Below are 27595 nucleotides of genomic sequence, written 5' to 3'. Positions count from 1 at the left end.
CTGCAAGTGGGCACCACCATACCTGGCTTAGAATGTGATTTTTAATGGTGCATGATACTCTATTACATGGATCACAATTCATTTAACAAGCTGTTGTTAAATACTTTGGCCATATTTTACCTGCGTAGCAGTGCAACAGAGAAACAGAGCTGGCCAGGAGGTAGGGATCGGAAGTTAGAGGTACAGAATAATGTTTCCTGGAGCAGTCTCCAGAAGACAGAGTTCACTCAGGTAAAATCTTCCCCTAGTTTGACTTCTCTTCTTGATGTAGAATGTGGCCCTGTGTTCACCGCTACTGTGTATATCCCAAAGAGCTATGTCTTTAACCATACTCATGATTCTTTTGGACAAATTAATTGAAATAGAAACACAGGATTAACAGGTTTATTATAGTCCATGGCTTTTGATAAATGTTGCAAAATTTGGCATTCAGAAAATTTGAATCAATTTATATTTTTAGGAGCAATGGAAAAAAATGCTTAGTTTCCTGAACAATCTGATCAACTTTGGGTGAAACCTTTTTAACAAATTTTTTTTTTTTTTTTTTTTTGGTGGCTCAGGGGTTTGAACTCAGGATCTCATGCTTGGTACAATTTGAGCCACTTTGCCAGCCTGGGTGAAAGCTTTTTTAAGCAGATTTTTGAGCAGGAATACTTTTAACTGCTTAAGTTTACTGAATTAAGTTGTGCCACAGATATCCTGTCAAGCAATGTTTCCTACTTCTGAGTTTCTTTTGGATGGTTGTGAACCTGTTTGGGTTGTTTCTTTTTAAGACGACAGTATCAGCAATAAGGAGTAAAGTAGAAAGTACCAAGAAGAGCTGGTGAAGTGGCTCAACTGGTAGGGTGCATGAGGCCCTGAGTTCAAACCCTAGTACAACCAAAAAAGTAAAAAACAAAATGAAAGTTCAGAAAGTACCAAGATAGGGTATTACAGTCATAGCTGAGAATTTAATGATTACAATATTGAGGATGGTTTAGATGTCAATGATTGCACTGGATGACGTTTTAGATTACAAAGTATGTGGACCAACATTTAAAAAATATGAAATTTGAGCTGGTGGAGTGGCTCAAGCAGTGAAAGTGCCTGCCTAGCAAGTGTGAGGCCCTGAGTTCAAACCCCAGTGTTGCCAAAAAAAAAAAAAAAGAAATTTATAAATATAGGCACATTTCTGGAAGATGGACAGGGCCAATTGCCTAATTCTTTTGTAACAGACTATAAGAGACTCCTAGGTTTTAGGGAAATAGTGTCTTGATGTTTCAGTAGGATTTAATTTTAGCTTTCCCTCCATTCATGATACTGGCTGCTAATAAAATTTGGTAACATCAAAAATCTAGTTGTCCAAGTGATTCCAGTGACTTAATACTAGCAAATGTATATATTATATAAATGCAGCATTAGCTTTTCTCTATTCCCATGTTATAGCCTAAGTTGTGTCCCCCTTCCCTGCAAATTCATGTGTTGAAGTCTTAACTTCCAGTACATCTCAAAGACTGTAGGAAGCAGAACTTTAAAGTAAGACAGGGTAGAAAGGGCAGGTCCTTATCCAATATGATTAATGTCTTCCTGAGAACAGATTAGGACACAGGCAGACCCCACAGGGAGGACCATGTGACGATACCAGACATGACAGACACCTTAAGTAAAGGAGAACGGCTGTCCAAAGAAACCAGCCCTACTGACACCTTGATCTTGGACTTCAGGCCTCTACAACTTCTAATCCCTAGAAATAAATTTCTGTTACTTAAGCTACCCAGTCTGTGGTACTTTGTTATGGCAACCCTAGCCAATGAATGCATTGCATTTTGTTAATTTCTAATTTCACCCAGCAAAGCGTATCATTAATATATGCTTTTCCATTATCAAAGTCTTTCTGTAAAAGACTTTCTTCTCAGTTCTGTTTAACATGTTGTTATTCCTTGTTTCAAGAATACTCCAAATGGAATTACTAACTGGTATAGTTGCATTGAACACAACTTGAGAGATAAGTACCAACACTGTTACGAAGACAAAGCTCCTAAAAGTCCTCAAATGATGCTTTATATTTAAAATGGAACGCAGCATAAATAAAGATTGTTGGGGGTAAGGATTCAGAGACTAGGAGAGACCATTCTACTCAGTCAACAAACATTTCTGATCATGTTATGCCCTAGGTCTTATTCCAGGAGTTGGAGACAGCAGTGAGCAAAAAACCAAAGGCTTGTTGTCTTTCTGCTGATGCCCTAGCTTTCAGATAAAGATGCAATACCTATTTCTTCTCTGTTCTACTCTACTTGCATTATCAAGCACCACACCTGTTTCATTTGATTTTCTGTGGAATCTGTTGGATTTGAATCAGGCCACTTTTGAGTTAGGACCAGGAAAATTCCAAGCTGTCTTTGAATATGGGAGTCTGAGGCACAACAGGATGAAATTTGCATGGTTGAGGAGGGCGTGTTTCCATGAAAGCTCTACCTTACCAGTCCTGGCTGGCTGGGTTGCCAATGTGGAGGATGGAGCTCTGCAAACCACACTGTGGGCTCCCAGGAAAGGCTGTGTGAGTGACAGTGAGGTGAGGAAAGACTCACTTCCTGTCTTCACTGTTCCAGTTCCTGGGCAGATGAGCTCCATTTGGATGTAGCTGCTGTTTAGCAGGGGAAGGGCCATCTAGATATTTTTTCTTTTTTTTTTGTGATGCTGGGGATTGAAGTCAGGGCCTTGCACATGCTAGGCAAGTGCTGGACCACTGAGCTACACCCTCAAAATGTTCCTTTTTTTTTTTTTTTTGATGGTACTGGTGTTTGAACTCAGGGCCTCATGCTTGCTAGACAAGCAAGCTACCACTTGACCCACTCCGCTGGTTCTTCAGTTAACTATTTACAAAGCCTTTGACAAGACGTAAACACATGACTGGTGATAAATACCATTACCCTTCCTCCTGCTTTTTAGTACCTGGATGTACCATCAACTAGTCCTGAGATCTTGGATGCCCCCTTTCACTCCATGAATCTTTCAGGAACTATTTGGAAAAGGGGTGAGAAGGTTGCTTTTGTCACCTTCTTCCAACAAAGAAGCAACAGTCTCACCAGCCTCGGGCTTCGGGGGCGGCAGGAGCGGATGTGGCGCGTTCACATGCCTTTCTTTACCTTAGAGAGCTGGCAGGGCCGTTCCCAGCACATTTCAAAGGTAAAACATGGGAGGTCAACCTCACATTAACCTCCAAGGAACTCATTAAAAACAGGGGTTATCACCAAGTCCCCAGCAACTTCAAGATAGGACAGCGTACTCCCACGTCAGGACCTAACTTCATTTAAATGTCTAATCCTAAAAAGTCAAGCGGCGCAGGTGGCCCCGGGCCGTGTCGAGGTCCCCATCCGTCCTACCCTCCCCGCGCTGCGCTCCCGCCGGCTCGGACCCCCGCGGGTTACCGGGAGGTGACACACACCTCGTCCGAGCGACGACACGAGGCGGAGGGAGCGGAGACGGGCAGAGAAACGACAAGGTAATGCCGGGATCCCCGAGAGACCCACCGCGCGTGAGACCAGGGCGTGCGGCGATCAGCTCGCCCCTCCTGGCGGCGGATCTGCTTCCAGGGCACAGGGAAGAGGCGTCGACGGGGCGGGGCGGGGCGTCGACGGGGCGGGGCGGGGCGTCGACGGGGCGGGGCTGCGGCGGGCGGGCGCGAGGGCGCCGACGGCGAGGGCGGGCACGAGCATCCTCCGCTGCTCCGCGCGTCGCCTCGCCTGGCCTCGCTGGGCCCAAGGCTGCGCCCACGCCCGCCGCCCGCTCGGCGCGCACCCGTGTGTCTCCAAAGTGAACCGGAACCGCTTGCCGAGGCCATCACCGCCACCGCCACCGGGGAACCGGGCTCCGACCGGGAAGCGGGTGGGGGGAGGCGGCCTGCGCGGCGCCGCCCGCCATGGCCGCGGCGGGCTGAGCTCGGCGCGGCGGCTGCAGTCGCGCTGACCGCAGCGCTCCTCCGCCGTAGACAGGCCCTCCGGGCCCCGGAGGCCGAGGGGAGCCGGGGCCGCCACTCGCTCGTCACCGTTGCCGCCGCCCATGGCAAGGCCCCGCCGCCGCCGCCGCCGCCGCCGCTGCTGACCCGGCGGCCGGCCGCGGCTTCCGCCCTCCCCTCCGGCGGCGGGCGGGCCTCCCTCCACGCCCCCGCCGCCCGCGCCCCGGGACCGACAGCTGCAGGAGTCGGGGGCCCCCGAAGATGGGGAACACTACCCCGTGCTGCGTGTCGTCCAGCCCCAAGCTCCGGAGGAATGCCCACTCGCGGCTGGAGTCCTATCGGCCTGACACCGACCTGAGCCGCGAGGACACGGGCTGCAACCTGCAGCACATCAGCGACCGCGAGAACATCGACGGTGAGCCCCCTCCTCGTACCCGCGGCCAGGCTGCCCGGGCTTCTCCGCCGGTCCCGAACCCGTGTCCATCGCGGTCGTGGCCGCCTCACTGGGCGTCCGAGGTTCCCGTAGCTTCCGGGCGGCTCCTTGATGGCCGCCCAAGTGAGCGGCCGGGAAACTTTGCCGGCCGCGGCTGCCGAACCCCGCGGGCCCAGTGGGGGCAGGAGGTGGGGGACGTGTGTGTGAGCCGGTCGCGAGGGGACTCGAGCCGGCCACGGCTGGGGCGCCCCGAGAGCCCGGCTTCCTGGCGCTGTTGGATGCAGCCAGAGGCCAAGTCAGCGCGACAAGGGGGATCATGTTTGTTGTTTTAAAAGGGAGTGGGATGGGCGAGCCTTGATGTACCTGAGGAGGGAGCTCCCTCAGAGGAGGAGAGTTGGCCTGAGTTACTTCCCCGGACACTTACAAGTTGACTCCGCTGGGCTGTCCCCGCACCCCTAAGTCCCATTAAAAAGTAAACCAGCCCCAAGAATCGGTCGGTCGGTCTGTCTGTCTGTCTATGTATGTATGTATGTATGTATGTATCTGTCTAGGGGATGGTTGCAGGATTGCAGGCAAATAGCTTCACCTAAGAATGCTTATAAAAATATCATTTATGGGCTTGAATTACAGTTCTATTTCTAATTATCTGGGTAAATTGTAGTTTGGCTTTGAGTTCGTGTTAAAAAAAAAGTTGAAGGACTCATTATTACTCCTAGGAATTTTTTTTTTTTTGGTCTTACTGGTTTTGCAGCATCTTTATCAGCACTGCTTTATCAGTAAGTTCTGTGGCCTAAAAATATCTACAGAGGAGTAGGTTTACGCATGGTGCATAAAATAGTTTGCATAATTTTCAACTTAAAAAGACTTGAAATTGGAAGTGCATTTTTATTTTTATTTTTTTAATTCTCAAATCCTCACAGTTAATTTAGTGGAACTGATCTGAAAAAAATTGTGTGAATGAATGGGCCAACTCTGTCTTCATTCTTGTTGTCTTTTGGGTGGAGCATTGCGTATACTGTGGAAGGCCACACTCAAATTGCTGAAGGAAAGGCCTTTCTCATTATTTGGTTTCCATTAATTTCTTATAAATGATAACTTCATCTTTTTAGGGTAGCAGTTTTATTAAATGAGTACCATAGATAGATATAGACATCTGGTTTATAGTAGGTGCTTGGTAAATTACAGTTCCAACATTATTTTTCTAGTGTTATTTTAGACATCTGTTATCTTATTCATCTTTTTAGGATAGCAGTTTTATTAAATGAGTACCATAGATAGATATAGACATCTGGTTTATAGTAGGTGCTTGGTAAATTACAGTTCCAACATTATTTTTCTAGTGTTATTTTAGACATCTGTTATCTTAGCCTGCTCTTTAGATGTTTTTGAACTACAGTCATTCTTTAATTTTACAGGGTATTATGGCCAGAACTGCTCTATCCCCAAGTAACTGGAAGGAATGTCTAGCATTTAATAAAGATGTAACATTATATTTTAAAGGAAGAAAGGTACGAACAAGTTTATTGTACAAAGTTGTTACCCAGTCTTACTTGTACAGTGCTGGCAGGCCAGAAACATTTGGAAATAATTTTTCCTGTATGTTGTGCACTAACATTTGATGGACGCTTTGTATTTTAAATGGTAGATCAAAAACCAAAAAAAGAAAAAATAGAAAGATGTTCATTTTAAGAGCCAAACTGAATAGCATATTATTATTATAAGCTATAGTAAAGAAACTGGGAAAGTATGTGATTGTAACCAGCTATTTGGCATATGACTTAGAAGGATTTTACCAGGAAACAGTGGCATGGTGCGTTCTTTCATTTGAAAGAAGTCTGAATTTAATTTGTCAGGCATTTTTGAGAGAACATTAGGAAGACCACTAAATTTTGTTTTGCAGATTTAGGATAGTTTGAGGGTATGTAGGGGGGTGAGGAGGGTTGCTAATGTGGGCTGTAGTAGCCTCTTGCTCCAGAACCCAGTTCGAATGATGATGCTAATTTAAAAGTAGGAATTCTAATTTTCCATTTAAACCATGTTATCTAACCAGCAGTTTTTGTTATTGGTTTGTTAGACTAGAAATCTTGGGCTGGGCCTTAGTATTAATCTGTTCATTTAAAGGGCTCCAGGATGCAGCTTTAAATCACTGGTTGTTAGTGTTACCTGCTGTCAAGGATATTTTGATAGAAATTCATGTAATGTTGGGTTGGGAGAAGAGAACGGATTTAAGTTAAATAGTATGTGTGCGTACATATATATATGATGTATCTATATCTTTCTATCTATAGAGTTGAATTTCTGAGTTGCAGTTGCTCTCTGTATCCTTGAGTTCCATATCTGTGGATTCAACCAACCACAGATCAAAAATATTTCCCCCTTCCCCCTAAAATTTGCACCTGTACTGAACATGTACAAACCTTTTTTCTTGTCATTGTTCCCTCAACCCTCAACATACTGTATTAAAACTGTTTACATAGTCTTTGGTAGTATAAAGAATCCAGAGATGATTTATAGTATGTAGGAGCATGTATGTAGGCTATAAGCAAATACCAGGTCATTTTCTGTGGGGGCTTAAGCATTCACAGATTTTGGTTATCTGAGGGTCCTGGAACCAACCTGCAGATACTGATTGTTAGAGTATTAGTGAACATTTTAAAATCCCATCTGAAAATTCTTGATTCTAGTATAATTAAAAGCTGAAGTACCAAGATCTATCTTCTATCCTGAAAAACACCCCAGCTACTGATTATTGAAAAGTTCAGAGTTTAGGAATCTTCTGTGATAGTTCAGTTTCTTTAAATTACAGAGCTATAACATATGTCTCTATGTTTTCTCCATCTTACCCTAAACACACAAAGGGGTAGTGTTTGTCCTGTAGGATTCCAGTGATTTAGTTGGGGTAGGTAGACTTCTGAGATATCTGCTAGCAACTTGCTGTGCCTTTGTACTCAGTATTACTATCTTTGTGTTTGGTTATTTATGTTTTTAAAATTTGCATTAGATCTGTCTACTTCATAAAGTCATTCAGAGATTGAGAAATAACAAGACTACCTCACAGTTGTGGTAGTAATTCCGACTCTTATATATTGATTACTCTGTGCCAGATGCTGCTCTAAGTGCTCTGCTTGTATTCATTCATTTAGAGCTCACAGTACACCCTGTGGGCAATATTAGCGTTTACGACAATAATGAGGCACCAGGAGGACTTGCCCAGGGTCACACAGCCAGTAAATGGCAAATGATGCTTAATTAGCCATCACACACTGACAAGCCTGTGATTGCCTTCTGGGATAGGGTATCTCTTGTCATTGTAGTCATAGCCATAGTTTCTGAAAGAAGAAATTTCGTCTGTCTGCAACAGTTATTCACTGTGGACTTTGTTGATTAGATGGGAGGAGAAAAATAGGGATAGAAGAAAGAGATGATGAGATCAAATAAATCAGGAATCCTGTAGCATCTGCAGCATAGTGTGCCATTTTTAGGTTTTTGCCTCAAAACTGATTAATGTCAGCTTCATCCCTTACGGCTTGCCTGCCATCCTTGACAACTCAGTTTCTCCCTCATTCCAGATCCAGTCTGCTAGGAAAGCATGGCGCTCCACCTTTAAAATCGGTCTACAGTCTGGTCGCTTCTCAAAAGCTCACCTGCCATTCTTCTGATCCAGTACCTGTCATCCCTGTCAGCCTCTGTGGTCTTCCCACTCCACCCTTGCCCCTCCAGTCTGTTCTCATTTGCTGCAGCCCTAGAGATTGAGATCTAATCTAACACTTTCACACATAACTCCTCTGCACAAAAATGGTAGTGACTTCATATCACTTCTCTTCACTTCACTATAAAGCCCTTACCTTACAATGGACTTCACGTCCCTTTGGTGATCTGCCTGCCCTCCTCATTTTGCTGGCTTGCTTCCTCATTCTGCCACACTGACTTCCTTCTGTACTGTTGCTTGATCACACTAGGGCCTTTCCTCTATTCCTCTGACTGGAATGTTGTAGTATTCTCTTGGTTAGCGCTCTCACCACCTTCAGACTGGGTTCAAGCCCCTCTCTTCAGTGAGACCAGCCCAGTCATCTCATTTACTATCCCTTCTGCCTCTCGGCCAGCATTCCCTGTGTGCATTTTCTGCACTGCTGTTTCCGTATTCCATATCACCTTATGACATACTTAGGAGGTATATGCATATACATTAGTAATGTGTCTACCCACTAGATCATAAGTTCTAATAGCACAGGTTTTGTTTTGCTCACTGCTGTAACTCAGGTAACTAGAATAGTGCCTGATTCCTTAAAGATGCTCTTAGTATTTGTTGAATGAGTGAGCGCAGCCAGCCATTTAAGGATATCTGAGTCAGAACATTGTCATGTGCATTTATTGGTTGAGGGAAATGGGAGGGAAAGAGAAAATGACTAGAACTTGCAGTAATGAAAGTAGAGTGTTTATGAAATTTTTTGGTTTTGTTTGTGTTTTAGCTGAGGGGTAGCAGATAGGGTAAAGTCCTGAAAATGAAACTTAAGAAAGGTTTTAAACTATAACAAAAGGGGGGGAACCCCAAATCCAAACTGAAAGGAAGCTATGTCTAATGGAAATCTGCTTGACAATGTGGTAAGATGAATCTTTTTTTGTCTCTTCCAGTGAATGACTTTAGCTGTGACCTTACATCCTTAAGGATCAAAATGAGGCTCAAATGCATCATTAACCAAAAAGTTGCTGTTTCCAGTTATCCTATCCTTCCAGTTAGGGCGAGGTCCTGAGGCTTCCAAGTACCGTTTGCTGTATGTTGTGTAGCATACCTCATACTAAACCTAAGAAAGTCAACATGAGTAGCTATGTTCATAACTTCTGGTCTTTAGTGTTTTTTCCTTTATTCTTTTTTAGGGGAGCATTTGAGGATTGAACTCAGGACATTGTGCTTTCTAGGCATTGGTGCTCTTAACTTCTAATTTCTTTTTTTTTTTGATGGGACTGGGGCTTGAACTCAGGGCTTTGTGTTTGCAAAACAGGTGCTTTACCACAACTTAATTTCATGCCTTAGTTCCACCATAATATCCCTAGTCCTGGTGGTTAAAACCATGTGTTTAAGATTTATAAGCCTTGTTGCCTGTGAGCTGTATGAAGACACCCCGATCAGATGTGGACTGACTATTAGCTGCGTAGAGAGGTGTGTTAAAGATGTGCCCATAGAGCCATTATTCATAGCCCTGGTGATGACTATGTCCCTGACCTCTCTGTTTATTTTTTTCTTTTGGTGGTACTAGGGTTTGAACTCAGGGCTTTATGCTTGCTAGGCAGGTGCTGTACCACTTGAACCATGCCCCTTGCCTTTTTTTTGGTTATTTTTCAGGTAGGGTCTTGAGTTTTTGCCTGGGGCTGGCCTTAGACCAAGCTGCTCCTACTTATGGCCTCCCACGTAACTGGGATCACAAGCATGTTTCACTATGCTTGGCTTTAGTGATTGAGATGAAGTCTCGCTAACTTTTTGCTCTGGCTGGCCTGGAGGACCTGAGGTTACAGGCATGAGCCATCATACCCAGCATCCACTCACCTTTTTTTCCTTTTTGATTTAGAATCAGGGAATCTTTTTGTTTCCACACCCACATTTTACAGAGAAGTTCAGTCTGTTGCCCATGTCAAGGAGATCCTGCACAAGGTTAATGTCCAAGTAAATTAACACCATTTACCGTATGTTAATTCTGGGCCAATACCTAGTTACTAATTAGGTGCTAATTACTTGACTTGTAGTATCTTCCTAATCTTAAGACCATTTTCCCCTTGTATAGGCAGAGAAATTGAGCCTCAAAGATGAAGACATTTGGTCAAGGTTCTGCAGCTTGTTCTTTGCAGTTGGAAATCAGTCTTCTGTAACTTAAGGAGCTTTGCCTCAACCCTGCCCTGTGATAGCTAAATAGGAAGTGACTGCTCTCTGGATCCTGCACCTCCTCCTGGCCCACGCCCACTTTGTTTTAAGAGATTCACAGTCAAAACCTATATGCTAGCAATACTTTGAGATTAGGATTTTTACTTTTCTGCCTACTTTTTGAAAAAGGTGAACGATTTATACGATCTGAAGAGAAACCAGAGTATTCTCTGCCTGGTTTTTGAGAGGAGTGACTGTTAAGTAATTTTGTGGAAGGGTGGTAGATTTTCTCACTATTCAAAGCCAGTTTTCTCTGTTGTCATAAAGACATGAATATTTTTATATTTCTGGCTAGATGAAACTAACACAAAGATTAAATTTATTTCTATCCAGGAAGGAGGCAAGACCAAAATGCAAAAATAATGAGAAAGAAGACATGTGAGTGGCTTTGAAGTTCTGCTTTAATCACACAGGCTCAGAGATTTAGCTCCAAGTGTCTGCTGCTGGATGTACTGTAAGGAAGCAGTGCTTGTATCTTACGCAAGAGGGCTTTTGGCATTATCATGCTTGTCACACTTTAGACCACGAATCCTTTCATGACTCAACAATTAGACAAGAAGGATCACTCCACAGCACTCACTGTCAATGTGAACCTCTCCTACTTTCAGTATCATTCTAGCTTGCAGCTGGAAGAAGGGAGCAAGTTCATTTTCTCTGCATCAGTTTTCATTGTCTTAAAATTTTGAGGAATTTGTTGCTGTGAGTCTTGAGGTTTTAAACCCCAACATTAGCCTATCCTGTGTTTCCTGAAGAATAGATGAGTATAAATTCAGGGGCTTCATCTGACATGGTGCTAGCTCCATGAAGTGTGATGGAGGGCAAAGTATAGGAGCTTAACATTGAATTGCATGCCTTCCGGATGTGGCTGTGCTGTTACTGTGGGGCTTCTGTTTACCAAGCCTCACTTTCTTCTGCTTAAAAAAAGTGCTTAAAGGTACTGCCTTGCCTTACATCCTGAGGCCAAAATGTTTAACCAACCAAAAGCTCTAGGTGACTGTCATTATGAACATGGTACCTAAATTGATTTTCTTGTATTAAATTTAAATTGTGCTTCAAGATCTGCAACCAGTTGTGTTGCCAGAGAAGCTAGAAGCCCAAGAGACTTGTCCTGACAATGACATGGATGCAGTATTGAAGGCAGTACCGAGAATAGCTGGTTAGAGCTGTGTTCGTGTGAGGTTGTATAGAGATGTATGGCTTTTGAATGGCTAGCTGTAGAGTTTGGGATAGAAATACCTCTCTTTCTAGTACTCCTTGCTCTTCTGCATTGCATGTTTCCACAGTCACAGTGTGACACTACCCAGTGATCAGTGGGTTGAATATTTGATAAGCTTCCTTGGCTCCTGGGGATGATGTGGCCCACCTAGGCAGTTGCTGACTTAGGGGACCATGTTCCTAGCAATGTCAGTGTACATAGATGGAAGCTGAACCCAGAGCATTTAAAAAAATTGTTCAAAGAAGGAGGTTTTGAGGTATATATAAATGTGCTTTATTTATATTCAAATACTGCTTTCAATAAAGGGGAGTTGGTGGGCTGAAAAAATAGACTCTAGCATCTTTGGTCAAGTTGGTAAGGGCTGTTTGAGCTTTTTTTTTTTTTTTTTTTAAGGGGAGAGTCTGTTGGCTAGATCCACAGTTGCAGTGAGCTGAGAAGTTACTAACCCACCTTTTCTTTCCCTTTCTCAGCTACTTAAAAATCACTGGTAACTCTTACTATGGCCCTTTACCTTACTTTTTCTGGGACTTCTCTTTCTGTCTACTAGCTTGGAGAAAAGGGATGTGCTAAAGATAAAATTGAGTATAGTTTGTCTGACAGCATAAAAATTGGCAGATTCCTGCGTTCAGTAAGATTTTGCCTAGAAAATCTCTCAGTGACTGACGAGATAGGTTACTTCAGGGCTTGATCAGTTCTAATGTATTATACTTAGAGCAACTCTGCTGCCCTGCCTGGAAAGTTGCTTTTTAAATATAGAAGTGGAAAACTTTGAAATCTCTTTTTCTTCACCTGTCTTTGCTAGAATATTGACATTTTACACATTAGTTTTGGCCTTGTAAAGAAGCTTTTTAAAAGAAAATTTTAAGTATGGTTTAAAAGTTGGCCTGGAACGCAGTTCCATAAAGGGAGTTCTAAAATGTCTTGTAATGCTGTGTCTGGCTAAGTGTCCAGTCTCCTGTGATCACACTACTTTGTTTAAAAAAGATTTCACATTGGTTTCATTACTCTATAGACATATTACCTAGGATGGGTAATTTTAATTCCTTTGTAATCTTTGTTCCCCACTTGAGATGTAGAGGGAGGCTTCTTTGGGTGTGATAGATGCGAGTGCCATGCTTAGCAGAAATGTACCAGCAGCGTCTGGAGGCATGACAGCTGGCTCCTGGTACTGAGAGAACTATAGTTGTGGTACACCAAAGATAATTGGTAGTAGCTACAGTTACATCCATGCCAGTTTGCTTTGTGAGCCTTGCAGCAGTCTTGGTTGGGTGATGAAATGCAAGTCACGTTTATTTAAGATACCTCTGATTATAGACCTCGTGTCTCTGAAGGATGAATAGGAGATTCTCTGTATGAGACTTCATGTGTATTATAGATATTGTACAACTTTTATAAGAAAGTGCTTTACTTTGGATGAATGCTTCTTGTTCGTGGACAAACAGGAAAAAGAGAAGTTATTAAAGATCTTTTGTTTATATTTGGTAAATGCCTATTGAAAGTTACTTGTTTATTATTTATTTTTGACTTGTGGTTTCAGTATATAGCCCTGGGGGGGCCCTAAAGGCTTTGGATCTACCTGCCTCAGTTTTCTGGATGCCAGCATGCCTGACTTTGATCTTTTTTTGTGGTGCAGCACCATGTGTATGCTAGGCAAGTGCTCCACCACTAACTAAATCCCTAAACCCTTTAAAAATTTAACACTAATCTGGAATTCATAGGATAAGAAAAGATTTCACTTCAAGTTTGGAATTCCGTCCATTATGATTATAAGATTTTAAGATTTTAATTGACTTTTAGGACTTGTAATTGATTACTGTGGTTTTGGTCTGTGTTATCCCTGATTCTGCTAACAGGTTTTAATTTTAATTGTTTATTTTTAGCATTGTTTTGTTCTTAAGATAAGGTCTTGGTGTGTTGTCCAGGCTTCCCTCTCACTCTCTGCCTTACTGCTTCAGCCTCCCAAATGCTGAGAGTACAGATGTGCACCATCAGGCCTGGCTTTTATAATAGGCTTTTAGATGGGAATACAGTTTGTGTAGTTGCTTGAAAGTCCAGGTTTTAGGACTCCCAGTCTGTGTACCCTGTTGAAGTCTAGGATGAGAAAGAAGTCATAATGCTGTGTTTGTTTAGTCCAGTTTCAAAAATGTCAAACCCAGGTGTGAATTTACCTAAGATATATTGTAAACGGTTATAATTGTTGCGATGTACCCCTGTATAAAATAATATGATAAATTAAAAAAAAACAAAGATGCACCAAAAATTTTTATCAAACTCACAGATATCCATCAGGGATTGCATTCATTTACAGTATTACTTTTGTCAATTTATATGGATAATCTTATTTTTCTCCAGCCTTTCCCTGCCTCAAGCATGTGTAAGTGATGACTTTTTTAATTTGTAGAGCTTGTTACTCCTTTGCTTGAAAAGCATTGATAAAGGGTTTATATAGCATTAGAGTTTGCCTATCTTCTGAAAGCCAAAGTTGGTGTTACTGAAGAGATACAGGTTGTTTATTCAGTTTAATTTTAGCATATGTTTGAGTCTTAATTTTCTGTGAGGTAAATCTAATGTCTAATTTTCCGTTTCTTCTGTTTTTGTGGTAGGATGCCTGCCAGAAGCCTAGCAAAGGTGATCCTTCATGTCTGTTATTTGTTATCTGTGGATTCAAGCAATTATGGGTCAAAAATACTTGGAAAAATTGTTTCTGTACTGAACATGTACAGACAGTTATTTCTTGTCTTACTTCCTAAGCAATACTATATAACAACTATTTACATTGTGTTAGGTAGTATAAGCAATGTAGAGGTGATGTAAAGTATGTAGGAGATGTACAGTGCCATTTTATATATAGATTTGAACATCCTTAGGTTTTGGTATCCATGAGGGTGGGGGTTCTGGAACTAATTCCTTTTGGATACCAAGGGATCACTATATTCAACAAGACCTTGTATTGAGGGATACCTTGGGTATAAACCACATGGGGATAAATGTCTGATAGGCGACATGTCTTAAGCATCCTTGTGTGCTGTGCAAGCACACTTGGCTGTTGGTAGAGTTCTCTTTTGAAGTGGGAGAATACTACTTGTAGTTCAAGTGGTGAAGCCGTGGACAGAACCCTCAGAGGTCTTCTAAAATATGCAGCCAGCAGTGGGTGGGGCACTTTTGTTTTTGGTGTTTGCCAAGAATGACTTGGACTGGACAGCAAAGCACAGCAGTGATTGTCAGAGTCAACAGGGATAGTCAGCTGGGGAGAGGCTTTGTGGACTTCTGCTATGAAGTCAGGAAGTTGGATATCGGAACAAAATTTTCTTCTCTTATTAAACTACTATTCTAATAAACATTGTTTTGAGCTGTGAGTTGAGTTTTTTGAGAATGAAACTTATTCTTGTGTCTAGGATAATATAATATCATGACAGGAATAAGAGGGCAGGATGGAGAGATTGTAAGAAGGAGTGGTTGGCTGAGGTGAAAATCAGAGGAGATCCTGTAGATGAGTGAGCTTGGAAGGCAGCTGCTAGATGACAGCTAGTTGTCTGTGGTCCGTTCCTGGGCGCAGGATGTCTTCATGCAACTTGTCCTCATACTACAACTGTGTCTTCACTTCAGACCAGAAGGTTGACAGTCAAGACATTGAATGTGTGCTTTTCACCTGGCCTTCTATGTCTGGTTTTAACTTTAGCATGGTTTAGAACATAGTGATAAACAACAATATTGATAGCCACTAAAGAAGGACACACTGGAGATTGACTGTATGCTTTTTAGACTTCTGTTTCTAAAACTTAATTTTTGTAAATGGATTTTTGTCTTGATTATTTATATTCACATATGAAAGTGTATTTGCCAAGATCAGCTTCTGGGTATAAAATTCAAGGTCAACTTCAATAAAGCAGGACTATGACAAGCTATAAGCAGAGTTCCTCAGCCTCAGTTCTGTTGACATTTTGGGTGGGATGATTCTTTGTTGGTGTTGGTTGGGGCTGCCCTGTCCACTGTAGGATGTATAGCATCATTCCAACTTCTACCCACTAACCCCAGTACCAACAAAAAATGACTTCAAACGTTATCAAATGAAGTTTCCCCTGAGGTGCAGCTCCTCTCCTCCCTTTGAGAGTCAATGAACAGCAAGCTCCAGGGTGCAAGGTGAAAGAGCAGCTCAGTAGAGTAACTTCCTAGTGGTTCTGCTTTCTGTACCTTTGTCACTCTCACCATTCAAGGACCCAGGGAGGACTTCACAGACTCCAAGCTGCACCACTCCAGGGCTCCAGTACTTTTGCTTTGATGGGAATGATAGTTCCCCTTCACTCAGGTTTTGCAAAGGCTGAATTATTCTTCTCAGCTTTGTAGAACTAACATCATGATGTCGGAAGAGGGTGCTCCTAGGTACTATTGACAGAAAAGACACAGTTCACAGTCAGACAGTGGATGGTGGGATGGTATTCTGTGTATACTTAAAGATTGTTTCTTTCCTCCTTCCCTCTCTCCCTCCCTTTTGTTTTCTTTCTTTTTGAGATAGGGTCTCACTGTGTAGCCCAGGCTTGCAATCCTCCTGTCTCTGCCTCTTGAGTGCTGGGATTATAGAAGTACACTATCATGCCTGGGTTATATAATTTCTTTACTCAAATTTATCTGTGTCCTCTCACTCTGTGTGCTTTTGCTGAAAAAGTGGTAAATTTTTCTTATTTACCCCCAGTTTATTTTTCATTTCAGTTTCAAAATCAGCTAGTTCTCTGTGTGTTTTTCATATTTTATTAGTGCTCAGAAGTAGACTTTCCTTTTGAGAGTCTGTTCTGATGAGAAATGTAGAAGTGGCATGACTTCGAAGAGTCTACAAAGCTTTGACCTGACTGCTTTTGCTGACAGGAGTTTGGACCTGGTTGAGTGCTCAATGCAATTGTGTATTCTTGTGGACCTTTTGAAGTCTCAGCTGCACCATGAAGGAAGGCCTGGCTCTCTGAGGCTGGCAGTGACTAGAAGGGATGTTTGATTCAGAGGGCTAGCATTCAGGGACATCCTTGGTAAAAAGCTTTGCAAGAAGAGGCAGGAGAGGATTGTTGTTGTGTTGCTCTGTGTTGTATGATTATACTCTTGAGGAAAAAAATATGTTGAGGGGTGAGCCCATTTAAATGATTTCATTTCACAAGTTAGTTTCTTTAACTTTTTGCTTCAGGATTGAGGAACGTGAGTTTCTTGAAATCAAGTCTGAGAAATTCATCGTCTTGGTTTGCAACTTGCTTAGGTGAAGGTGGCTACAAAGCCTGTGGTGGTGTGGTACAATGAAGCATTGCCTCTGAGAGTATCTGAACCCAAAATGTCAGTTCCCAAAGGGTAAACATGTTTATAAATATATACATGGAAGTGATTCTTGAAGTTAACTATGGTTTCCAAAGCCTGAGGTTTAGAAGTGTGTAGTCATCTCCTGCTGCTGCATAGCACATAACATTTGCTAGGGAAGGTATCATTATAAAGGCACAGGGTGGTTTTCAACATCCCTGTTACAGAGCACAGAGGGAATCCAGGTGGCCTGGCCATTATGCACTTGGCTTAAAAGCACACCTGCAGAAAGAGGAGACAACGAAGTGACTGGTATTGTGACTGCTCGGGCCTGCCTGTTTGCATGTGCAGAACCAGTTAGCAGCATTATTGGAATCATGAGAACAAACCTGTCCTTGTTTATATGGCACATCTGGACTGACGTGGAGGTTGAGCACTCCAGAGCAAGTTAATCATGCAAACGCAGCCACACCTTGCTTATTTTCATTGCATTCTTTTTGTATTCCAGAGTGACCCAGAATACTGTTTTTATAGTGAATCTGAAGTTTATACAAACTTAGTGTATTCCTGACTGCATGAAATACGAGGTCTTTCAGGGCATGTCTAGCCTTCCTTTCCCAAGTTAAATATGTCCTTTACTTCTCTCAGCTATTTTTAAAATGCAGATATGCTAGAAAATGTACACAAAGTGAAAATATGGTAAACCATTTTTAAACTATGTATAAAATGGATGCTTAGCAAATTGTGAGGGATCAGAGGTATCCTGAATATTTAAAAAATTTTATTTTAAGCATATAAAAATCATTGGAATGAGACTAACAAAAGTACTTATTAAGTACCCTTTTAAGACCTTGGGTAATAGATCATAATTGTGTAAAGATGTACATACAATGAATATGAAATCAGTCTTTTTTTTTTTTGTGGGACTGGGATTTGAACTCAGGGATTGTGCTTGGAAGCCGATGCTTTACAGCTCAAGACATGCCTCCAATCTATCTGGTTATTTTGGAGATGAGGCCTCAGACTGTTTGCCCGGGCTGACCTCGAGCCTCAATTCTCCCAAACTCAGCTAGGATTACAGGTGTGAGCTACTGGTGCTTGGTGATATCATAGTCTCTTAATAAAAGCTAGTGCTCCTCTTGAATGTCTTCAGATTAATCATCTAAGGAGCCATTCGTTTTACACAGTGTGCAGTCGTGGAGATGTAAGTTAGCCATGCTATTTTGTTTGCCTTTGAGTGTATTAAGTGATTTATCATTTTCAGGTACTATTTTAAGAGAATTGATGTATGATGTCTTGGCCTTCAGTTCATTTGTATTCCATTGAAGTCTTTATCCAGAATACACATCTCTTGTTACTATTTTTTTGTTGTTGTTGTTTGTTGTTTTATTGTTGTTAATGCTGATGTTGGTTGGGGTCAGTGTGTGGACTGGCTGTAGTTGATTGCAAAACTATATTTAAATTTTTTTGTCGGAGTTCAAAATGATGACAGTTATTCAGTTTGGAATTCTCATAATAAGTTATATAAGCAGAATGCTAGTACTATAAGGAACTAGAAAAGATGAGAAATTAGTGGAGTTCCTTTCTTTGAAACTAACATTTCTAGCAAGTAGTTACATGTAGCACCTATGTTAAGCTGTTTCTAGAAGTTTTCTATCACATAGAGGTTGGGTGGAGAGAGAATTCAGTATACATGTGTTGCTGGGAGATGATAGCAGAGCAAGTGATGACTAGCCATTACAGGTGGTCCACAGATGTACTACTCTAGAGGAGAGGGACAGTTTTTGGAAATGTGAGAATTTGATGTCCCCTATGGGAGTACTAGGTTCAGTTCTTGAGTGGGTCAACAAACATTGGTCAGTCCAAGTGTTAAGTCCCAGATTTCCTGCTGGGTGCTGGGAATACAAAGATCAATTTACCTGGGCCTTGACCTTAAGGACCTAGCGATATGTTAGGGGAGGCCATGTGCAAGTAAGTGATTACAATCTTGTGTTAGAGATAAAGAGAATGATTACTGGTATCCCAGGTGGTGAGGGAATGTAGTCAGAGCAATTTTGCAGGACAGGCTGATACGGGGAAAAGAAGAGTCGAGTTAGGGTGCCACAGGAAGGGGGGAAATCTGCCTCTGAAAGATTTGTGTAGACTAGCGAATAGGTCATTTTGAAGTCTGTAGGTAGCTTAGTTGAACTTGGTAGTGACTCATCCCCAAACATTTTATTTAATGAATTAGGCTTCTTAAGTGGGTGTTTGTTAGAAAAGAGATTTCATAATGAATCCCTTTCATTGAAGAGTTGTTTCTTTTATACTTTGCAAATATTATAGATTCTGGAAAGTGATCAAAGTTGTAATGTAGAAAACAGTATGTATGTCTTCTGAACTATAGAAGGAATATGCAGTTTTTGTGGTGGGTGAGAGAATAGCTGTCATAGAACTGCAATGTGTTCATACCTCAGGGACCCTAGAGATCCCATGTTACAGAAAACACAACTGAGCTGACTTGTGGCAGTTAACATCTGAGGATGAGTCTCCTGAAATTGGAGTTAGAGCCTATCTCTTTTTTAAGCCACTTTGCACAGCATGGTTAAATATTGCTAAGAAGAAATTGACCCATCTGAATGCCAGTTTTTTACATGATGTTAATCTGAGTAGAAATTATGTCTTAGAGAATTGATATCAAGCTGATAGCATTGTTATCACCCTGACCTTTATATTCTTTTTCTTTCTTTTTTTTGGTACATAGGGGTTGATCTCAGAGCCTTGTGCTTGCCAGGCAGGTGCTCTACCACTTGAGGCATGCCTCCCAGTCCTCACACTGACATTGTAGCTTAAAAAAAACCCAACATTTATTCTCTCTTAGTTTCTGTGAATCAGGACCCTAGGCACAGCTTAGCTGGGGGCCTCTGGCTCTGAGCATCTAGTGAGATGGCAATTGGGCTTTCAGTTGGTGCTGGAATCATTTCTGGGCCCAACTAAGGGAAACTCCTTCCAAGCATATTAAAATGGCTGTTGTAGGCATTGGGTGCTCATTGTTGACTGGAGTCCACAATGGCACATAGTGCAGCAAGCAGCAAACCTCCCTGAGACTAGGTGTTCTGAGGGAGAGACCCTGAAAATGAAAACCATAGTCTGTTTTTTAAAATCAAGTCAACCTAAAGTGCAACCTATGCTTGAAGGGATGGTATTGAGTGTGAATACCCGGAGTTATATTGGAGGTCATCTTGGAGTCGTCTAGGACAAGCATTAATTAAGATTCTGTTGATTGTATGTAATGGACTGAGTGCATTAAAGCTGATTTAAGCACATGAGTTGGGGAGTGGGGGAGAGAACAATTGTGTATGAGGAACAAGGGTGAGAAGTCTTAACTGAGTCTCAAAAGGAACTGGCATTGGGAGTTGGACAACCTGTAGGAATTGAGCAGCTATCCCCTTCCATGTCTTGATTTTCATTTTTCTGTTCAATCTTAGCTGGTCTAATCTTTCTTTCTGTCTCAAAACTTATTTTTCTGTAATTCTTTTTTGGCAGTACTGGAGTTTGAACTCAGTCCTCATACTTTCCAGACTCTTCCACTTGAGCAACACCCCCAGCTGTAATGCTTTCTAAAATGGTTTTCTTTCCTGTGTATGGATGGTGGAAAGTGGCCAGCACAACATCCTTAGCTCTAGGACCATAAAAAGACTTGAGTGGAATCTCTGTGCCCCAGGAGAGAGGATTGAGTTGTCTCTGTCCAGTTAACTGGATGGGTCTTCTGTGAAAGATGTCTAGTCAGCTATGGCAGGGTCAAGATTGAGGTTAGGGGTGTAGAGTTAACTGCAGGAGCCACATTCTTGTTTGCTTTGGGGGATGGATAAAGGAGATGAGATTTGAAGGAGTTTGAGAAGCAACTTTCAGAGGATGGTGTTTGCAAATAATTTTCTCAAATGCATATTTTTAAAATTCATATTTGATTTTTCCTTAGGAATTCCAAAGTATTGTAGGCGAAATGAATTTTTTTTGGGTAAATCTAAAGTGGAGGATAGGTTAACACCTTCTGAAAAGAGGAACCTTAGTGGAAAAGCAAGTTTACCTATTTTAAGAAATTAAAAAATAAATGTCTCTGAGGGCTGGGAATACAGCTCAGTGGTAGAGTGCTTGCCTAGCATGTACCAGGCCCTGGGTTTGATCTCTAGTATGACCACCCCTCTCCCTCTCCCCCACCAAAAAAAAAGTCTTGAGATGTTTGTTAACCCCAAAGCTGGAAAACTTACTGATTATCATAACTACTATTTTTTTTTCTCTCTTTCTGAAGTTGCCCCTTACAAATTCCAGATTTATTCACATTTTAAAAAATGGTCTTATGTTGTAAACCTCTATCAGGTTTCTCATCCTAGATTTTGTTTGTTTTAGCAGCTTATGTAACTTGAAATGAAATAAACATTTTTGTTAAAAAACTGCCCATTTGGTGTCCTCATAGAGTTGTCCTTTTGGCTCTAATTGCGTCCATAAATTATGAAGATGTAGAAAGGGTTTTCATTGGCATCTTTGCATGCTTGTTTACTTCCATCCCATTTTTCAATGGTATATACTCTGACAGCTGTGAGAATTTCTGTTATGAAGATAGAAACTGAGAGCCTTTCCTGGAGATAATATTTCTTTTTACTTTGTAAATAAGATTAATTCTGTGAAACCGAGGTGGCTAGATTGTATTGTTAGCTAGTTTTGGGTTTTGTTCTTGGAGTTTGATTTGATACGTCCACTGTAGCAGTGACTGGAGCAGATTAGTATGCGCTGAACACTTAAACTCATACATCTTTTTAAAAAGCTTAGACTGGAGGTTTCGCATAAGTGGTAGAGAGCCTGCTTTGCAAGCATAAGGTCCTGAGTTGAAACCCTAGTTCCACCACACACACACACACACACACACACAAAAAGGCTTAAAGAAAATTCTTTGGTAGTGCTAGTGATGGAACCCAGGGCCTCAAGCATACTAGACAAGTGCTGTACCACTCTATCCCTAGCCTAAACTTCATCTTCAGATGTTGCTTTGTTGGTTAAAGATTTAAAAAGGTTTAAAAATTAGACTGGTGGAGTGGTGTCTGGGAATTAATTGGCCTGTATAAATAACTGTTCATGGCTTGCAGGCTACTGTGTGTGTGAAGCTGGTAGAATGTGTTGTTGGGGGTAAGCAAGGCAGGTGACATTGGGGAAAGCTGGTGAGACAGAAGAGTTCTTCTGACTGATAAGCGAGAGAGGGCTGCTTCAGGTCCTTGCACGGTTTGCTGGGCACTGTGTAACTTTGGAAAAGTGTGCTCCTGCTGATTAACCAAGTCATATTACCTACCGAGTACTCCGCTACTGTGTGGATATCAATTTGGCAGTAATGCTGCTGTTCACTGTTAGAACTGGGGAGGGAAAAAGAGACCATTGCAGTCACAGGGATTTCTGGGAAGATGCAGCATGTTTACCTGGCTGCTGCTTATTACTTCTTGTGATCCATTCTCTTTAATCTCTTCTTTTTGACCGTCCTGCCCTGACTTGCTTATAACCCCTACTTGGTCCTGTTGCGGTTAGAGTAAAATACAGTCATTAGTGTTTGTCCTCAGCCTGCCACGTAAACCTCCTTTATTAACACCGTGACTCCAGCTACAAGGGCCTCCACACTTCTCAAGCTGCAAGTCTGACCCTGGCTCAGGGTCTGTACATTGTAGTCCTCTGCCTTGCACACACTTCTCAAAGACCATTACCTGGCTAGCTCCTGAGCATCCTGTGTCACTTCTTCAGGGATCTCCCCTAAGAAAGGGGACAACCTACCCCTCCTTCTCTAGTGGTAGAGGCCATTGCCCAGCTCCATCGATCTCTACTACTTTACCCTTATTATACAGTGTTTACCACAGTCTGATACTAGTTTTTTTTGCCTGTTTCTTGTGTATTCCTTACCCTTTACCCTGAATATAAACTCCAAGGACAGACTATGTTTGTTTTGCCTGTCACAGTTCCCTAGGGCAGTATGTGGCCCATACATAGGTACTTAGTAAATAGTCAATTAAATAGAAGTACTGCATTCATTCAGCATCTATTTAACATTTCTTTTTTTTGACATTGGGGTTTGAACTCAGGGCCTCATGCTTGCTAGGCACGTACTGTTATCACTTGAGCTACTCCAAGGCACATACTCTTATCACTTGAGCTACTCCACCAGCCTAATTTTGTGTGGGGTATTTTCGAGATAGAGTCAAATTATTTGCTCAAGATGGCTTCAAACTGTGATTGTCCTGATCTCTGCCTTGTGAGTAGCTAGAATTACAGGCCTGAGCCACCGGTGCCCAGATGTTCAACATTTCTTTGACTGTGTCATCTTAGAAGAGTATAGGCCAGTTATTTTGCAAAGTATCTCTCAGTTTGGATTTTGATGTTTCCTCTTGATGAGATTCAGATTATGCATTTTGTCAGGACTACTGCAGAAGCCATGTATCATATTCAGAGGCACCTGTTTTATTTGTCCCTGCACTGGTGAAATTAACGTGGATTTTTAATAACAACATCACAGTAACAACCATAGTCAACCATGATGTCTAAAAATGTGACCTTAAGGAAGTCTCTCTTAAAACCTACATGATCTTTCCTACTTTTGTTTTTTTATATTATTGTTGTGCTGGGGGTACATTGGAACATTTACAAACATTCTTATAATCTATCAAATATATCATAGTTGAATTACTGTTTTTGTGAAACAAAGGAGTAGCAACTGATCTGCTTGTAGCTCAGGGACAAAATAATGTGAGAGATGGTCAGTAGTATTTACTGAGGTACTGACGTGCAGAAGCATTCTAGCTGAAGCTGGAGGGAGTTACCAAGGAAAGTAATAGAGAGACAGAGCCCATGTCTGCTGTCAGGGGTGGTGGGATTTGGTGGAGGAAGACAAGACTGTGAACAAATAAGGTTGAGAAATTTAATTTTGGTAACTAAGTGCCAACAAGTAGTTTTTGTTTTTTTTCCCCTTTGGGTGGTGATGCTGGGGATGAACCTCACACATGCTAGGCAAGCATTGTACTATCAGACTATATCCCTGTTCTCCAATCTTTTTACTGGTCACATGTAAAGGTATAGTGAGTCTTGAGAATTTTTGTGACTACTTGTTGAGCTCCCACAAAAGACAAGTTAAGGGCAAGACCTGACTGATTTGACCCATAGGATACAAGGATTCACTTTTAGATTACACAGAGAAGAATAAGGTAGAGATATCAGCTTCCTGGAATCCCTGTCCAGCACATCAAGAAGGTGATCCTGCTGTTTACTTTTTGAGCCATGAGGACACCCTGATGTTGCGAGCCAAAGCTAGACGGCAGCTAAGTTGCCTAATGTTCTGGAGCTCTGCTTGGGACCATTATGAAAAGCACTCAGGCAGCTCATCCTTCTCCAGAATCCAGGAGGTGGCCACGAGAGCCTGTCTCCTGACAGTCACTAGAGGGGGAGGTAAGGGGGATGGGATATGACTTCCTGGCAGCCTCTTGCCTCCTGTTTTCTGGAGGATCAAATGGTGTCCTCCAAGACAGGAAGCTGTCTTTGTGACTTAGGTAAGTGCAAGGTTGAGACTACTGTGGCACAGCTGTTCCCTGCACTTCTGGATTTGTGCAGATACTCCTAGGGAACTGTCACTTACTTAGTCGTTCTGCTATCCATTGTCCTGTGCCATGTGCAGATCTATTCTGTAAATCGCTGTTGTTGAATTGATTGTTCTTGGGGCCTTTTAAAAAAAAATCCACCCTACTCTTTATGTCCAGCCTAAACACATGGATGGCATTGGTTTGAGAATCCTAGGTCAGAGTCACTAGACTCCTGCAAACATTGCTGTGTTGTTTGTAGGTGATTGTGATTTTTGTTGTTTTTGTCTTAAAAACAGATTTTGTGGTAAAATATGCAGAACATAAAATTTTGCCATTTTAAGTGTGCCTTTCAGTGATAATTAAGTTCATTCACATTGTGCAGCTATTGTGAAGCTCTGAAACTTGACAATATTTTCCCAGACTTCCATACTGAAATAAATCATTACACATTGACTCCTCATTTCTCCATTCCCCCAGTCCCTGGCAACCACCACTCTGCTTTTTTGTCTCTGAATTTGACTACTCTGCATAACTCATATAAGTAGACTCCTGATATTTGTCCTTTTGTGACTGGTTTACTTCACTTAGCATAATGTCTTCAAGATTCATCCATGTTGTAGCATTTGTAAGAATTTCCTTTTTTTTTTTTGGTGGTGCTGGGATTTAAACTCAGGGTCTTGTGTTGGTTAGGCAGGCACTCTACCACTTGACCCTGGTACCAGGCCTGAGTTTTCTCCATTTTTAAGAGCAAAAAGTATTTCCTTGTTTGTATAGATCACATTTTATTTATCTATTCATCTGTTGATGGACATTTAGGTTGCTTCCACCATTTGGCTGTTGTGTACATGCTGCTGTGACTAGGGGTACACAGATGTCTGTTTGAGTCCCTGCTTTTGATTCTTTTGGGTGTGTATCCAGAAGTGGAATTGTTGGAAGGACTGTTGTATTTTGAAATCTTAATTTTTTTTTTTGGTGGGACTAGGACTTGAACTTAGGGCTTTGTGCTTGCAAAGCCTGTGCTCGACCACTTGCCCATTTTGCTCTAGTTATTTTGGAGATATCTGGGGGTCTTGTGAATTGTTTACATGGGTTGGCCTTGAACTGTGATCCTCCAATCTCAGCCTCCCAACTAGCTAAGATTATAAGTGTGAGCCACCGGCACTTGGCTTGAAATCTTAAGTTTTGGTAAATCTGTGTTGTCACTTAATATTAAATGTGATGTGATAAAATTGATCAAGAAGCTGGACTACTATATTCTGTATCTTATGAAAAGCCGAAGTAGAAGACAGGAAATTTAAAATTAAATTTTATTTCTTGAAGACAATATTTACTGTTTCCCATCTTGATTATGGAACCAATATATTCATTGTGGAAGAAAGTACATAGGAAAACCCCACCTGTACTCCTACCATGCAAAACAATGTTTGTTTTTGATATTTTAAACTAGCACTTTTATGTTAATATTAATTAATATAAATTAATTAATATTATATTAATACAAACATATTTATAAACACCCCAAAGGAATATTTATATATGATTATATACAACGTATAGCTTAAAAAAACTAGATCTGCCAGGTGCCAGTGACTCAGGCCTGTAGTCCTAGCTACTTGGGAGGTAGATATCAGGAGAAAAATTTGAAGCCAGCCTGGCCAAACAGTTCGTGAGACTCTAACTCGAAAGTACCCAACACAAAAAAGGGGTAGCAGAGTGGTTCAAATGGTAGAGCACCTGCCTAGCAAGAGTTCAAACCCCAGAACCACCAAAAGTAAAAAAACAAAAAACTAGGTCTGTGGGTCAGAAAATAAGCTTATGTGGTGGGAATTTATCCATTGATTTATTGGGACCATATTATAAATTTGAATTTATAATTTTCTTTTTCTCTTATAAAGGAATACCTGTATGTAATCCTCTAAAACATGATTCTTGATTACTATTGGTAACATTTATAAGGAACATCAATTCCATAATTTATGTAGTCATGATAATTCTATTATAATTCATTGAGTCCTTAGATTTAGCTAGGTGTTTTTTAAACTCATAAATAATATTTTATTTTCATTTCTTTGAGGGTATGTCCTTAGGATTCATCCCTAAAAGTTTATTTTTTGTTTTTTTTAAATACAGGGTCTCACTATGTAGCCCAGGCTGGCCTCAGCCACCCGAGTGCTGTGATTGCAGACCTGTACCACTATGCCTGGCTCAGACACTATGTTGTAATGGTGAGGATAAGAAGTGTACAACAGTATCATTAAGGAGCATGTGATAGTTGCTGTGTTAGTTGCAAAATAAGTGCTAAAATCAAATCAGAAAAGAGAAAGTGCAATTAGGTGTCAAAAGATGGAAGATTGTGGCGGGGGAACACTGTAGGAAAGGCTAGATATGGAAAGGTACATGGTTTATTCTGATTGGGGAGTGGAGTAAGTTTACTCAAGATAAGGAAACTAGTTCAGACAAAGCTTGGGCCTCTTGTGCACTAGGTCAACGTGGCTGGTGGAGGGCCCTGAGTGCCAGTTGAGGAGTTGAGAAGTTTTGGCAGTAGGCTCAGCTGATCAAAGGCCCCAGGAAGATCATTATATTGGAGATTAGGGAACTAGAGGGGAGTGGGCAAAGGTGAGAGCCAATGTACTCAGTTGTACTGGTTCCATGAGAGTCTGAATGCTGGGTGGTTGGGTGGGAGAAGTTACAAAAGCAACCATGTTGCTGCCACCCTGTAGACACCAAATATCCCAAGACTCTGTCAGTCAGGGCAAGGCTTTTAAAGAACTTGCTATTTCCTCCCTGCCTGCCTCTGAGTAGGTATGAAATCATTAGTCAAAGAGAGAGGAAGCAGTAGTGTAGTTTTGTGTTTAAAGCTGGAGGGAAAGGGAGGACTGACTCAGTATCGACCCAAGGTTTGGAGACCTGTGACTATGTGATTGCTGTTTTAATGGATGGAAATGGGAGAAATGAAGAGGAAGGATTGGCTTTTTTAGGGGTGGGGAAGAGGGTAAAAATTTTAGATTTGGAGAGGTTTGTGAAATAATGTCTCAATGTTAAGAGATAATTAGTGCTTCTAAAATTCATTTTAATATGTTCTTGTTAAGAATGTAATTTTCTAATTCCAGTAATACAAAAAGATCTAAGTGTTCTGATCCTTAAATTAGTGTCAAAGAGATGATGGAAGGCTCCAGATTTGTAGCCAGTGTACTTGATGAGAATGTGTCTACAGCAGCTCTCTCTTCTCTGGGATCCTTAGATTCTT

At 41.6% G+C, this 27595-nt stretch overlaps 1 protein-coding gene across 36 annotated transcripts in view; it reads left to right on the top strand.

The window, feature by feature from the left end:
• The first annotated feature begins 4105 nt into the window (after window positions 1-4105).
• Window positions 4106-27595, top strand: part of LOC109676524 (TATA box-binding protein-associated factor RNA polymerase I subunit D-like) — a 62814-nt gene continuing 39324 nt past the window's right edge. For all 36 annotated transcript variants that reach the window (XR_012442123.1, XR_012442122.1, XR_012442121.1 and 33 more), the window contains exon 1: window positions 4106-4349. Coding sequence is in view for 1 of the 36 variants with exons in the window: in XM_074056421.1 (XP_073912522.1) it covers window positions 4196-4349 (154 nt within the window). In the remaining 35 variants the exon portion in view is untranslated. The remainder of the gene's footprint in view (window positions 4350-27595) is intronic.

The sequence above is a fragment of the Castor canadensis genome, chromosome 15, assembly GCF_047511655.1.
Source record: "Castor canadensis chromosome 15, mCasCan1.hap1v2, whole genome shotgun sequence".
Taxonomy (NCBI): Eukaryota; Metazoa; Chordata; class Mammalia; order Rodentia; family Castoridae; genus Castor; species Castor canadensis.
The sequence above is the reverse complement of the archived record's forward strand: the minus strand, read 5'-3'. Positions and strand labels throughout refer to the sequence as shown.